Below are 15,429 nucleotides of genomic sequence, written 5' to 3'. Positions count from 1 at the left end.
CTTGTGAATTCTAGCCCCACATCGGGCTCTGTGCTGACAGCGTGGAGCCTGCTTGGGATTTTTTTCTCTGCCCTGCCCCGCCCTGCTCGCACTTGTTCTAGCGCATGTATGCTTTCTCTCTCTCAAACTTAAAAAAACAAGAGAAGGAAGGAAGGAAGGAAGGAAGGAAGGAAGGAAGGAAGGAAGGAAGATAGTTCTAGTTTTTTGTTTTAGTCTGTAAACCAGTTAGTTATTGCTTTTCTCATTGTATATCCAGGACCTTCAACCCAATGTTGATTAGCTCAGTCAAAGCGGAAATCTTTCACCGTGTTCCTGATTTCAGTGGGACAGCTGTAAAGATTCCACTGCTGAATATAATGTTTGCTGTAGGTTTTTGGTAATTAGCTTTGAAAGGGTTATAAATGTTCCCTTGCGTTCTTAATTTGCAAAGTTTTTATCACGAACAGGTATTGGATTTATCAACTGCCTTTTATTTGTCTGGCGTGATGATCGCATATTTCTTCCTCTTTCAGGGTGTTCATATGTTGAATTTATGGATATGTTCTAATGTTGAAGTATTCTTGAAGTCTTGTTCTAAAACCAACTTGGTTACGATGTATTTTGTTAATACATTGACTTTATATCTACTACTTAATTGAGATTTTTTTACATCAGCAACCCTGAGTGGAATTTGCCTGTAATTGTTACTATTTTTTTTTTTTTTTACTATAGGTTCAAAGATCTGCTTATCTTTTCTGTTGCTTCTTAAAACAGTTTTGGTCACATTTTTCTAGGAAATTACTCATTTTATTTACTTTCTGTCTGTAGGTTTGCCTTCTGTGCACATTTCATAGAATTGGAATCATATGTGGTTTTTTGTGCCTAGCTTCTTTCACTTTACGTGATCCTTTTGAGTTCATCGTGGATCGGTAGTTTATTCCTTCTTTCTAGCTAAATAATAATGTAATGCTATTATTGCTCAGAGGAAGTGTTTTTAATGTTTCCTATGCTTTCTTCTTGCGTCCCTGAGTTATCCAGAAATGGATATTTTAATTTGCAGATTTACAGGATTTCAGATTTCTTCTTTGGATATCTACTTCTGACTTAATTGCATTGGGTTTGTGATTCCTTGATGTTTGCTGAAACCGCCTTAATAGTCTAATGCTTGGTCCATTTTCGATAAATGTTTCCTCCGTGCTTGGGAATAGTGTGTATTTGCTAACGTTATCCACAAGGTTCCACGTGTGTCATTAGATTTGAACTTACTACTTGCTGCGTTCAAGTCTTTTGTATTCTTGTTAATTTTTTGTTTGCTTAATCTGTCCATTACTGAGAGAAGTGAGATAAAAATCTCCCTTTACAATGCTGGCTTTATTAATTTCTCATAGTTTAGTCAGTTCTGTTGTATGTACTTGGGGGGATATATTATAGGTACGTTCAAATTTAAAATCATATCTTCCTGATAAGTCGAATCTTTTATCATTTTGCAATGACTCTTTATATCTTTAATAATACCTTAAAAATTTATTTTGCCTAATTTTAATATAGCTACACCATCTTTTTTTTTGGAGGGAGGGAGGATGTCTTTTATTATCTTTTTACTTTTAATTGTCTTAAGGACTTTTTGCTTTAGATGGGTCACTCATGATCATGATATGTATAATAATGCAGCTAGGTTATCCCTTTAATCTAGTTTGAAAATCTTTGCATTCAGTCCAATTACATTTATTGTGATTGCTGGTAAATTTGGGCTTATTTCCACCATCTGATCTAGTGCTTTATCTGTTTGTTTATTTTCTTTATTTTCTGTCTTTTTGGGGCTTGATTTAAGCTTTCATTTTCTTGTCTTTTGCCCTCTACTTGTTGGCCACCTTTAATTTTAATAAATGATCTATAATGGGATATTTCAGTTGTAAACAAAAGTGGACAACTTCTATCAAATTCCCATACTCATTAATAATTATTAGCACTCTGTCAGTTTGGTTTCATCTTATTACTACCACCCCCACCAATCTCTACCCCCCCACACACAAACATTTTTTCTGGGGTATTTTAAAGCAAATTCTAGGTATCGTACTATTTCACCAATAAAAAGCTTTTCCCCCATATAACCAAAATTACAAGACCTACAAAATTAAAAATAATTCCTTAGTATCTTCTAATATGAAGCCTTCTTCAAATGTCCTTGTTTGTCTTTTTCTTTTCTTTTCTTTTCTTTTCTTTTCTTTTCTTTTCTTTTCTTTTCTTTTCTTTTCTTTTCTTTTCTTACGTATCACACCCAGTGCAGAGGCCAACACAGGGCTTGAACTCATGACCCCCGAGATCAAGACCTGAGCTGACCTCAAGAGTCAGACGCTTCACCAGCTGAACCAGCCAGGCCCCCTCCTTGTTTGTCTTAAAAATGTATTTTTACATTTGGTTTATTTAAATCATAATCCAGATAAGGCCTGCACGTGGCATTCAGCTGATATATCCAATTGTCTTTCTGTCCCCCTTTTTACCCCACTTTTTTTTCATACCATTTATTTGTGAAGGAAACAGGTCATTTTTCCTATAGAATTTCCCGTTCTGGATTTGGCTGATAATATCTTCAAGATGGCTTTTAACTTCTTGTAAACTGGTTAGATTTAGATGCTTACTTAGATTCAGGTTCCTTTTGGTGAGAAATACTTCCTAGGGGGTACCGCATACTTCCTATTTCAACAGTTAGTAAGCAAGGCTTTTCTTTTTTTTCCTTTTTTTTTTAAAAATTTTTTTTTTTTCAACGTTTATTTATTTTTGGGACAGAGAGAGACAGAGCATGAACGGGGGAGGGGGCAGAGAGAGGGAGACACAGAATCGGAAACAGGCTCCAGGCTCTGAGCCATCAGCCCAGAGCCCGACGCGGGGCTCGAACTCCCGGACCGTGAGATCGTGACCTGGCTGAAGTCGGACGCTTAACCGACTGCGCCACCCAGGCGCCCCAAGCAAGTCTTTTCTAAATGATCCACTTCTAGTGATATAAAGGGTAATCGATGGGCTCAGGTACTGTGATCCTGTGTTCCCCATCAGCTTTTCTCCTAATCCTTTTAGTGCTCATTCAAGATTGTTTTGTAGAACCATTATTTCATTGGCAACTGGAAAATGGTGGTTTCTAATTCTGTTACCCCTTCTGGATTTATTAGCTAGCATTATCTATAAAGAACTTTATGTTATCAACTATTTAGTTAATTTGAAGTATAGTTCATGCAGGAAGGGCAAAATAAATGCACGATTGTTTTATTTATCAGTTTTTCAGAGTAATGAATCAAGTCCTTTGCAACCTCTCCAAGGTGACTCAGGCACCACCCCACGACCCCTGTTGTTTTTGGAGTATCAGTATCAACTTGTGTGTGTGTGTGCGTGCATGTGTGTGTGTGTGTGCGTGCGTGTGTGTGTGTGTGTGTGTGTGTGTGTGTGTGTTTTCTGTTCATTGAAGGCACTGTTTTTTCCCATGATCTAATTATCCCACTTGACGTGGCTGTTGTGTTCTTTTTACATTGCCAGTGGTCTTGGTCTTTGATCGCTTTCTTGCTTTCTGGCAAAAAAAAAAAAAAAAAAAAAAAAAAAGATATATTGAGTTTATCAAGTACATTTCACTCAAGCCTTGTCATGGCCACTTTCAAGGAGCTATGGTTTCTTTTTTCCTTTTTTTTTTTTTCTTTTTAAGTTTATTTATTTATTTTGAGAGACAGAAAAAGAGCATGTACACATGAGTGGGGAAGGAGCAGAGAGAGAATCCCAAGCAGGCTCCACACTGTCAGTGTAGAGCCTGACATGGGGCTCAATCCCTTGAACTGTGAGATCATGACATGAGCTAAAATCAAGAGTCAGACACTTTACTGAGTGAGCCACCCAAGCGTCCCCAGAGCTATGGTTTCTTTAAGTGAGAGATGGTACTTAGAAACTGCAGTTTGTGTGCTAGGGTGCTCATTGCTACTGACATATCATTATTCTCAGCCATTCCAGTGAACAGACCTAGAAATAAGTAATTTTTAGAAAGAGGAAAATTAAGTAATGCATATTTAAGTTTTAAGAGTTTTTACTTTGATTTTATACTTGTTTCTCACACTGAAAAACTTGGTTCCTTGGTTCTGACATTTCCATAATTACTTGCTTTATCTTGCAAAATACATACCTACATGTATCTTATATACATGTAAATAGCAAATGACCAGAATTAGTAATAACAGTAAGATTACTGAATGCAGTTCAAGGTTTTTTGCAATTTTTTGTTGTTCTTAGGCTGTGTCCTTTTGGAGATATACACCAAAATGATGTGTTTGTTTTTTATTAAAAAAAAATTTTTTTTAATGTTTATTTCTAAGACAGAGAGAGAGAGACAGCATGAGCAGGGGAGGGGCAGAGAGAGAGGGGGACAAAGAATCCAAAGCAGGCTCCAGGCTCTGAGCTGTCAGCACAGAGCCTGACTCGAGGCTCCAACTCGTGAACTACACGATCATGTCCTGAGCCAAAGTCAGACACCCAGCCAACTGAATCACCTAGGCACCCCTTAAAATGCTGTGCTTAAAGTTGCTTGAAATTCTTTGAGTGATTGTCCAACCAACTTGATTTATAGTTAAATTGTTTCTGCTTGTTTTCAATTTTTAGAAATTTCTTTGAGGTTTTTCCAATTTAACTAGGTTTTCTGATTTAACCTTGAGGTTCATTCTGATTATGTAAGACATTAACATGGTTCCAGGGCCAAAACTATAAAATATGTTCAGTGAAGTCTAACTTCTCTCTGCATCCCTATTCCGTGTTTCTTCCTTCCTCTGCCATTTCCTATTGCTGCTATAACGGATCACCGCCAACTTCATTGCTTCAAACGACACAAATTTATTATCTTATGGCTCTGTAGGTCATACGTCTGACAGAGGTCATACTGAGCTAAAATCAGGGTGCCATTGAGGCCACATTCCTTTCTGGAGGCTGTAGGGGAGAATCCATCTTCTTCTTCTAGCTTCTGGAGGCTTCCCACGTTCCTTTGCCACCTGCCTCCACCTTCCGAGTCAGCAACATTGCATCTCCCTGACCCTTCTTCTGCTGTCAGATCTTTCTCTCTGCCCACTGCCAGGAAAGGTTCTCTGCTTTTAAGGTAAGGATGCCTTTGATTAGATTTGCCACACCTGGATGATCTCCACATGTCGAAGTCCTGAACCTTAATCACCTCTTCTGAAGTCCCCTTTGTCGTGTATTGGTAGGTTCTGGGGATTGGGGCATGGACATCTGTGGCGTGCCATTGTTCTACCTACCGTACTTCCCCCGGAGGTAACCGGGTTTTGGTTGGGTTTTTTTTTTTTTTTTTAATTAATTTATTTATTTATTTATTTTTTAAATTTTTTTTTTTCAATGTTTATTTATTTTTGGGACAGAGAGAGACAGAGCATGAACGGGGGAGGGGCAGAGAGAGAGGGAGACACGGAATCGGAAACAGGCTCCAGGCTCCGAGCCATCAGCCCAGAGCCCGACGCGGGGCTCGAACTCCCGGACCGCGAGATCGTGACCTGGCTGAAGTCGGACGCTTAACCGACTGCGCCACCCAGGCGCCCCGGTTGTTTTTTTTTTAATGTTCAATCATGTATTATTAAATCTTCTCTACTGGTAGTTAATTTTTTATTATTTTTATTTTTTTAATGTTTCTTTACATTTTATTTTATTATTTTTTTTAATTTTTAAATTTTTTTTAATTTACATCCAAATTAGTTAGCATATAGTGCAACAATGATTTCAGGAGTAGCTTCCTTAGTGCCCCTTCCCCATTTAGCCCATCCCCCTCCCACAACCCCTCCAGCAACCCTCAGTTTGTTCTCCATATTTAAGACTCTCTTATGTTTTGTCCCCCTCCCTGTTTTTTTGTTATTTTTGTTTCCCTTCCCTTATGTCCATCTGTTTTGTCTCTTAAAGTCGTCATGTGAATGAAGTCATATGATTTTTGTCTTTCTCTGAATGACTAATTTCACTTAGCATAATAGCCTCCAGTTCCATCCACGTAGTTGCAAATGCGAAATTTCATTCTTTTTGATTGCCGAGTAATACTCCATTGTGTATCTATACCCCATCTCCTTTATCCATTCATCCATCGATGGACATTTGGGCTCTTTCCATCCTTTGGCTATTGTCGATAGTGCTGCCAGAAACATGGGGGTGCATGTGTCCCTTCGAAACAGCACACCTGTATCCCATGGATAAACACCTAGTAGTGCAATGGCTGGGTCGTAGGGTAGCTCTAGTTTTAGTTTTTTGAGGAACGTCATACTGTTTTCCAGAGTGGCTGCACCAACTTGCACTCCCACCCCCTAAGGTAACCGTTTTGGTCAGTTTTTAAATTTATCTTTCCTTCTTTCCTTGAGAGGTGATGGTGCTCCACTGTGTGGATATCCCCCTGCCATTTAACCCATCCCTGTGGATGTATTTTACGTTTTTTCCACTCTTTTGATGCTTCAAATAATCCTGTAACAAAAAGCTGTGTGTGCATATAATTTTTACCTCTTTTTGTATTTGATTGGCCTCATTTTTTACATTTTAAAAAGCTTTTTATTTGTTTTTTTTTAGTAATCTCTACACCCAGTGTGGGGTGTGACCTCACAACCCTGAGGTCAACAGTCACGTGCTCCTGTGACTGAGCCAGCCAGGTGCCCCCTCATTTTTTACACTTAGATCTTTGAACTCTTTGGAATATGTCCCCGTGTACAGGATGGATTCGTGTTATCTTTCTCTACCCTTACGATTTTGCCTCACATACCTAATTGTAATACCTAATTTTATTTTATTTTATTTTTTTAATTTTTTTTTCAACGTTTTTTATTTATTTTGGGGACAGAGAGAGACAGAGCATGAACGGGGGAGGGGCAGAGAGAGAGGGAGACACAGAATCGGAAACAGGCTCCAGGCTCCGAGCCATCAGCCCAGAGCCTGACACGGGGCTCGAACTCATGGACCGCGAGATCGTGACCTGGCTGAAGTCGGACGCTTAACCGACTGCGCCACCCAGGCGCCCCAATACCTAATTTTAAAAATGAATCCGTATCTCTGTCCTTCCCCAGAATAACATACAAAACTTAGAACAATTGCTCAGACTATGTTGTTATGAAGTATCCCTTTTTTTTCTACCACCAAACTAAACGTTATCACTGTTGTGTGCGGAGACACTTGCCAACTCACTTCTCCTTATTCTGTCTCCCACCTCAGTGCTTCCTCCTAGCATCATTATCCTTCTGTAGAGCCAAGGCACATTCCTCTTGTGAGCATCCATCAAAGCAAGCTCTCTGTTTCTGTTTTATCTGAAACCATTTTTATTTCACCCTCTTTTAAAATCCTTACTTAGCTGAGAATACGATTGTGGGTTCTGCAACTGTAGATAAGATCCCACGTTTTCTCATTTCTTTTGTTGAGAAATCGTGATTCCTTTTCACTTAACCTCACTTTTCTCAGTGTCTGTTTCAGATCTTCTCATTGTGTTTGTTGCCCTGAAGCTCCACTATTGTGTGTATAGATACGGATTGCTTTCTTGCATCCTCTTTGGGATTTGTGGACTTCTTGAATATGAGGATTCCACCCTTCGATTTTTTCCTTGCAGAATTCGTTTCAACCTGTAGAGCTTCTCACTTTGTCCTTAATGTCTGTTAGTTTCTTCTCTGTATTTTTCATCTTTATCTCTCTGAGATTCCCTTCTAGATATTTCTTCATTTCCTGTTTCTGTTCATGAATTCCTTAACTGCGTCTTTGGACCTGTCCTTGAGTTTTTAGGTTCAACTACGTATATATATACATATACGTATATATATACGTGTGTATATATATATATATATATATATGTATATATATATACACATATATACGTATATACATATATATGTATATATATGTATATACGTATATATGTATATATATACGTATATATATACGTGTATATATATGTATGTGTGTATGTGTATATATATACGTGTATATATATATATATATATATATATATATATATATATAATAAAATGCTTATTTATTTTTGAGAGACAAAGAGAGAGCACCAGTAGGGGAGGGGCAGAGAGAGAGAGGGAGACACAGAATCTGAAGCAGGCTCCAGGCGCTGAGCTGTCCGCACAGAGCCTGACACGGGGTTCAAACTCGTGAACCAGGAGATCATGACCTGAGCCGAAGTCAGATGCTTAACCCAGGTGCCCTAAATTCTCACATAAATAAATGTGAGAATTTAAGCATTTTATTTATTTTTTTTTTTTTTTAATTTTTAACGTTTATTTATTTTTGAGACAGAGAGAGACAGAGCATGAAGGGGGGAGGGTCAGAGAGAGAGGGAGACACAGAATCTGAAACAGGCTCCAGGCTCTGAGCTGTCAGCACAGAGCCCGACGCGGGGCTCGAACTCCCGGACCGCGAGATCGTGACCTGAGCCGAAGTTGGAAGCTTAACCGACTGAGCCACCCAGGCGCCCCAATTTAAGCATTTTAAACAGATCTGTTTTATATTTTTATCCAATGATTCCAATATGTATAAAATCCTTGATGGGTCTGATCCTGCTACTTATTGTTTCTGCTGAGTCATGCTCTGAGTGGCCTGTCCTTATGTGTTTTATAATTTTGGATTGCACATCCTAGTCCACTGGCATTCCCTGGCTCTGAGGTCGCATCTCTCCAGATTTACATTTGCTTCTGCCCTGTGATCCAAGAGAACCTTAAGTTAATTTCTTGGCTTAGAGTTTCTCAGTCCACAGAGATGGTCCAAATAACCCATATCTAAACTCATATGAAAATGAACTGAAATTACAAGCTCTTGGGGGAGACTTTTTTCCTACCTAGATGTCACATCAAGACTGACAGATGTCTTTGTCTCCTTTTGCCATTGGACAGCTTTAGGGGTGGGAGGGTCACCATTTCTCTGACTATGTAGCCCTCTGAAGGTCTGGCTTTCTGTGACAGGTTTCAATTCTCTTAGTATAATAACAATATTTATTACCTTTTATGCATTATCTTTAGGCTTTTCATAGTAAGGATATCTAACCCACCATATTTTCAGAACAACACTATATGTTCTTTTAAAATACTAACGTTCAGGGGGAAAAGAGAAGAAAAATCTCATGAGAGAATCTACAGGAGAAGAAATGAGGTGGCTGCTGTGGAGGGGACACTTGTGTGTGGGTACCCTTGTGTGGCCGCTGCAGATGACTTAGCCACAGAGGGGCATCCCCGTTACACCTAATATGAAATGACAGCAAGGATCAGGACACTTTGTCCTTTCTGCCCTGCCATCCCCAGCGCCCTGCTCTTCCTCCAGCTTTGATTTTCTACCTTTTGTCAGGTTTGCCATAACAAAAATTTAACTAAAAAAACCGTTATATTTAGAGTCCCACGTCCCTTGATCTCTGGAATGTCCTTTTATAGAGAACATTTCACAAAAACTGTCAGCGATTCAACGAGGAGGCACCCAAGAGATAGGTAGGAACGGCCGTCCTGAGTTGAATCGGAACTGTGCCATGTGGTGAGCAGATTGTAACTGCTTAGAATCCATGGGTGTCCTTGTGGTTAGAGAATGCGTCCACACTCCCTTCGAGCCCCACCCTGTCTGTCCTGTCAGTCTCTCTTCATCAGATAATGAGTCCGTAAGTCCGTTGCTCACTATTTGAAACAACACTTTTTATTTATCCCCGACTTACTCAAGTTTCCAAATGTGGAAAGAGTGAAAATATTATGTTCACACTAAATTGTCCTTATTAATGGGGGGAGGCAAAGGCATAGAGGGCTATAAAAATCTTTTGGGGAGGGACATTTAGAATATGATTTGCTACTGAATATTGACACGTAGCACTATCTGAAGATCCTAACAAGATAAAAACTATGCCCTAAAGACCTCTTTAGTAGCAGAGGCTGCCTTTCCCCCAGTCTTTTCATTCCCAGCTTCTTTTAGCAGAAGGCACCTCTTCTTAACTTTTGTACCGTATCAACCTGAACAGGTCTCCTTATCCCATCCCTCCCCCTGTTTGCTTACTGTTTTGTTTGGTTCAAAGTTTCTTAGAGTTACACTGCTAACTAATGAATTAAGACCTAATTAATTAATTACTATAAATGAACCATAATAGTTAGCTGTATTTTTAGAAAGTAAGTGGTAGTGAATTAGAACTGAAAAGACAAGACACATTTACATTTGATTACAAATTTCATGTCCGTTTTTAAGTCTTTAGTAACTCCAGAAATCTTTCAGTGATAGCTGGTGTTCATGGAGCACTTAATAGTATTCACATCCAGGTATTACCCATTTAACTTAAAATAAGCCTCGGAGACAAGTGGCCTGTTACCTGCTTTTTCCAACCAAAGAAGCTGGGCGCAGAGAAGGTAAATGGAGGTCATAGAGCTAATAGGTAACATCATGGCTCACAAAAGCCAGTGTGGCCCCAGGGCACCTGCTGTGCAGTAACTAGCTCACCTGGGGTATGAAGCCACCTGACAGTTGTTTTTAGCCCCAACCACTGTCACCACCAAAATTTTCGGTTCTGGGTTTTTTTTTCTTAGACTTACTCTCAGTGCATAGAATGGTGTGGAAACCGATCCCATAGTTGTCTTCGTTTGTTCCCACGGACTTAGGGTAAGCCTGGGAGTTCTACGTCCTTCCTGATGCCAACTTGCTGACCTCTTCTCCATTCCAGTTTCTGTTCCAGCAGCTGGGGATGCTGGTGTCCTTTGTGAAGAGCCACATCAGACCTTACATGGATGAAATAGTCACCCTCATGAGAGTAAGTAGAAGTTAATGTTTTGGCCAGTTCATCAGTGTTTGGGTCAAGGAACGTTCGGAGGCAGATTTGGATAACATGGGCAGTTTGTGGCATGGGTCTCCGGAGAGCTGTTCCAGCCCGAGGATAAAAAGCGGGGCCCGGTTCCCCAGTGGGTGTTGACAGGCGAGGGGGTACCCCCTCAGAGGCTGTGGCACCCGAGAACAGGGGAGGGAGACTGAAGTCATTGTTCTGCCAGAAATAAACTCTCGAGTTTCTTGCCTCACACACAACAAAGCAATTTCACTTTACTATCACAACAGTGCTCTATTGTTCCCAGGAAAGCCCTCCTTCTTACGGCCCATAAAACCATGGCCTTAAGAGAGGTTGGAGGATTGGGTTTTCGTAGGGCTATTAAATACGATGAACTCCTGGCAGGCACTGAGGAAGATGGCGAGGCTTTCCCCCACTGCCTTTAAGAGCATAAATGCCACCTTGTGACTGTAGCAGCACCGGAGGAAAGGCTCACATCCCAGATTTTATAACCTGCTTTAAGCAGGTGCAGAGGACTCCCCATCGGTGGCGATGTCGTTTTCCCGTTTGAGGAGGAGGCCTGCTTCCTGCTGTTCTGTATCATTTAAATGTCTCTGCTGGGGGACTTGCTTTGCCGAGATGGCTGTGCCCTCAAAGAATTGGAAGACAATTCATCCCCGATTTCTGTTCTTCTATGCCAGCTCTTTGTAGTTAGCTTGGAGGAAGCAGCAGGACTGAAATCAAAGTGGCTGACTTCAAAACTGGAACTTCCCAGAAACTGGGTCTCAGAGCTGAAAAATCTCCTGTCTGTATAAATAATTAAAACCACTCTTGCTCCCCGACTCCTGCCACAGAGGCCTCCGTACAAGGAAGTTGAGCAGAGTGCTGGAGAGCAGGCGGATGGCGGGGGGGGAGGGTCCCAGGACGCAGCCGTGTGTACTCGTGGTTTGTACTCGTGGTTTGAAACTGGACTAATCGGGGACCTAGTCCCCAAAAAAGACTTGGGCCCAAAACATAGGGGTTTGAGGCAGGGAGCCTCACACCTGCAAAATGCAGCTTTCATTTCCTCCAAGATAGATAAGGTAGTCCAGGGCTCTTCCTTTCTGTTGATCCTGGGCGTTTTCATGAGTGCCCCGAGCCTGGGACGAGAACAGTCTCTGTTAACAGTGATCCCTGGGCAGGCTGCCTGGTTTCTTTGAGGTAGAGAAGCCCATAGTAGCGCAGCAGAAAGGTGGGTGGGCTTTCTCTGAAGAAGGCACAGTGCGGTCCAAGTGAGTGAGCATCAGACAAACCGCGGAGGTCATAAAATCTGTGGTGTTTCTTTGGCAGAGGTTTTGGTCTAGAGAAAATAGCTTTTTCAGAGAGAATACTTCTCTCTCCGAGCAGAGAGAAGTAAAAGTTTTACCAGCATCTTTTAGTGTGGTTTTTACTTTCTGAACTATTAGGATTTTTTCAAAGTTGTAGTAAAAATACTTTAGGCTTCTATAAAGCCCTTCTTCTGAGGAGCGCTCTCTCTCTCTCTCTCTCTCTCTCTCTTTTTTTCCCCCTTTGACTTTCCTGAATTATTTGGGGGCCCTAAAGTATTAATATGTGTGTGTTGCCGTCATCAGTTCAACTTCTGTCATCATTAAGTCCTCCTCTCCAGAGGTTTTCGGCAAGGTAGTAGGCAGCTCTCTTTTTGAGTTGACTTGAAATGACAGCTTTTCCTGGAGTCAGAAACTCAGACCAATTTTGGGGTATCAAGGCAGGATCTGTGGCCGATCAGCCAAGTTTTTAGTAACTTATATGGAACATGACTCTCTGGGTATAGAAAAAGCGCTCCTTTTGTGGCATCATCCAGGCCTGAAAATGATGTGGGACAAATGGCAGGTGCCGTGTAGCAAAGTCTAGATCCAGAAGGGGCAGGAAACCTTGTTAACACTGGAGTTACCCCTGGTAGAGAGCAGGTGGTACCCAAAGTAAAGAATCCACCCTGGGTGACCTGGGAGCACCTTGAGTGATGTAAGCCTAGTCACTCATTCACTGTGTCAACGTGTTCAGGTGGCTAGACTCTGCCGGGTGCTGTGCTAGATTCTGGGGAGACAGAGATGGCTCAGAGGGGTTTCTTGCCCTTGATTAGTTTACAGTCTAGTAGAGGGAAGGTGGCAAAGAAAATTAAGTATTACAGGTGCTAGAAAAGAGGAGGGCAGAGGGACCCAAAGCGTGTAATGGGAGGAGAGCGAGAAAGCCTTCGTGGAAGTGAGGCTTGAGCCGGGGCTAGAAAGACCACGGGAGCTTAGCGGTCTTTGGAGTTCCAGGCAAAGAACACAGGCAAAGCACAGAAGAGCAAAGCAGCCTGGTTGCATTCAGGGAAAGGCGGTTTAATTTGCACACTGTGACCGTGACAGGGGCTACAAAGAGGCCCGGGGAGAGGAGGGTAGGCAAGGGGTCTGTCACGGGGCAGACTGCGTTCACTGCGTATTTCCTTCTCTTTGGACCATCTCAGTTCCTTGGTTCATGTTTCGGCAGAAGGGCACCTGGCTTTGCTTCTCTGTCTCTTCCCTCTTTATAGGAATTCTGGGTCATGAACACCTCGATCCAGAGCACGATCATTCTTCTCATTGAGCAAATCGTGGTAGCTCTTGGGGGCGAATTTAAGCTCTATCTGCCTCAGCTGATCCCACACATGCTACGTGTCTTCATGCATGACAACAGCCCAGGCCGCATCGTCTCCATCAAGGTGAGTCCCTGAGGGCGTCCTCTAGAGAGATTGCCAGCATCCCTCACAGTCCGGGGATGATCAGCTAAGAGCTGAGACCCTGCTCTGAGTGACAGGGTGATGCTCCATCCGAAAGAACGCTGGTCCCCGAGGCGTGCAGTTAACAGGATGTTTACAGTCCTCCCTCGATTGTCCTTGTGTTTTGTCTCCTTTCATGGCTTATTCGTGGTGAATGGTTTTTCCCACACCAGTTTTCTCTGTTGTCTACCAGCTGATTCCTTATCAGTTGAAATAAGCTCAGAGAAAGCAAAACAATCCCTAAGCAAAATGAAAGAGGGGGGAAGTGCTACCAAAAGAATGTAGTTCAAGACCACTTACTGAAGGCCTTTCGAGTCCCCACAGAATTTGGAGTTACCTAAACCATCACCCCCCTCCGTGTGCTTAGATGCGTGGTGCCTGCCTGTGTTTGTTCATCACCAGCCTTCTGCTCCCTCTCGCAGCTGCTGGCTGCCATCCAGCTGTTCGGCGCCAACCTGGACGACTATTTGCACTTGCTGTTGCCTCCTATCGTGAAGCTGTTTGATGCCCCTGAAGTCCCCCTGCCGTCCCGCAAGTATGCACCTGCCCTTTGGGACTAACCATCACTAACCGCAGTTAAGCCTTTCCTGTTCTGTTGAAAATGTCCTTTTCTTAAGTTCCCAGGCCATCTTTCCATTTGTTGTTGTTGTTGTTGATACCTCAGCTCCCTTTATTTTAGCTTAGAAATGTCCCCGGTTGATGGAAATCTTAGCTGTCCCCATCCCACTGGGATATATGTTGGATCCATGTCATGTGATACCGGAGAGGCCCTTCCTTCCCCTTTGGTGCTGTTAAGATAACCCTCAGCCACTTCTTGCACTTTAGGACCGTATGTTAGCAGCTACTGTCTGTTAACAATTGCAGGGCAGCGTTAGAGACGGTAGACCGCCTCACAGAGTCCTTGGACTTCACTGACTACGCCTCCCGGATCATTCACCCGATCGTTCGAACCCTGGACCAGAGCCCGGAACTGCGTCCCACGGCCATGGACACATTGTCTTCGCTTGTCTTTCAGCTGGGGAAGAAGGTGAGGCCGCACCCCTGTGTGAACGTGCTCTTCTGCCCGGCTTTGGGAAGATGACCTCTCTGAAGGTCTCTATATGTTAGTCTGTAGGTCTCAGCAACTGTCAGAGAACTGAAAGTTGTTTGCTTTTTTTGTTCATCTGTTTAGCAAATATTTCTTGAGCCACCTCTGTGGGCTAAGTGCTGTTCCGGGGGTAACGCAGTAAACAGAATGGTGTCCTTGTTCTCATGGAGCTTAGATTCCAGTGAGGCAAAGCTAATAAGCACAGCCTGTCTCATAAGAGCATAGAGTGTCAGTGGGGGAGGGATGCTGTGTATTTAGGGTAGACTGCGAAAGCCTCTCTCCTGAGTTGACGTTTGAGCAGAGATGTAAACATCAAAATCCGAGTGAGCCCACAGGGTTGGATCCCAGCAGAAGGAGTGGCAAATGCAAAGGTGTGAGGAGGCAGCATGCTTGAAGGGTCTACGGAATCACAGAAAGGCGTGTGTCTTCAGAGGAGTGAGCTTCAGGGGAAAGGCCTTGGAGTTCAGGTCATAGAGATAAGGCAGTGGGGCACAGAGATGCAATAGGCCAGCGGTTCTCAGATGTCCCTGGACAGACAGTGTCAGTGTCAGTTGCCGGCTATCTGTTAGAAATGCAGATTCTCGGGCCTCTGCCCAGACCTGAGCCAGAAACTGCCTGTGGAACCTGGCAGTCCCTGGTTTCATAAACCCTCCAGGTTATTCTGCTGCTCATCAGAATTTGCACATCACTACCGTGGGTCATAATACGTACTCTGGCTTTTACCCTAGGCAAGTCTAGAAGTCTTTGCAGGCTCTGGAGCACAGGGATACTGTGATCTGAGCTGATTACACTCAGCGCTGTGTGGAAGAACAGACTAGG

The 15,429-nt window shown here is 42.6% G+C and overlaps 1 protein-coding gene across 3 annotated transcripts in view; it reads left to right on the top strand.

Moving 5' to 3' along the window:
• Nucleotides 1-15,429, top strand: part of MTOR (mechanistic target of rapamycin kinase) — a 135,218-nt gene that overhangs the window by 34,652 nt on the left and 85,137 nt on the right. For all 3 annotated transcript variants that reach the window (XM_043573739.1, XM_043573742.1, XM_043573740.1), the window contains 4 exons: nt 10,652-10,738; nt 13,299-13,466; nt 13,946-14,058; nt 14,388-14,550. In XM_043573739.1, coding sequence (XP_043429674.1) covers nt 10,652-10,738; nt 13,299-13,466; nt 13,946-14,058; nt 14,388-14,550 — 531 coding nt within the window. The remainder of the gene's footprint in view (nt 1-10,651; nt 10,739-13,298; nt 13,467-13,945; nt 14,059-14,387; nt 14,551-15,429) is intronic.

Source organism: Prionailurus bengalensis, chromosome C1 (genome assembly GCF_016509475.1).
Source record: "Prionailurus bengalensis isolate Pbe53 chromosome C1, Fcat_Pben_1.1_paternal_pri, whole genome shotgun sequence".
NCBI classification, from domain to species: Eukaryota; Metazoa; Chordata; class Mammalia; order Carnivora; family Felidae; genus Prionailurus; species Prionailurus bengalensis.
The sequence above is the reverse complement of the archived record's forward strand: the minus strand, read 5'-3'. Positions and strand labels throughout refer to the sequence as shown.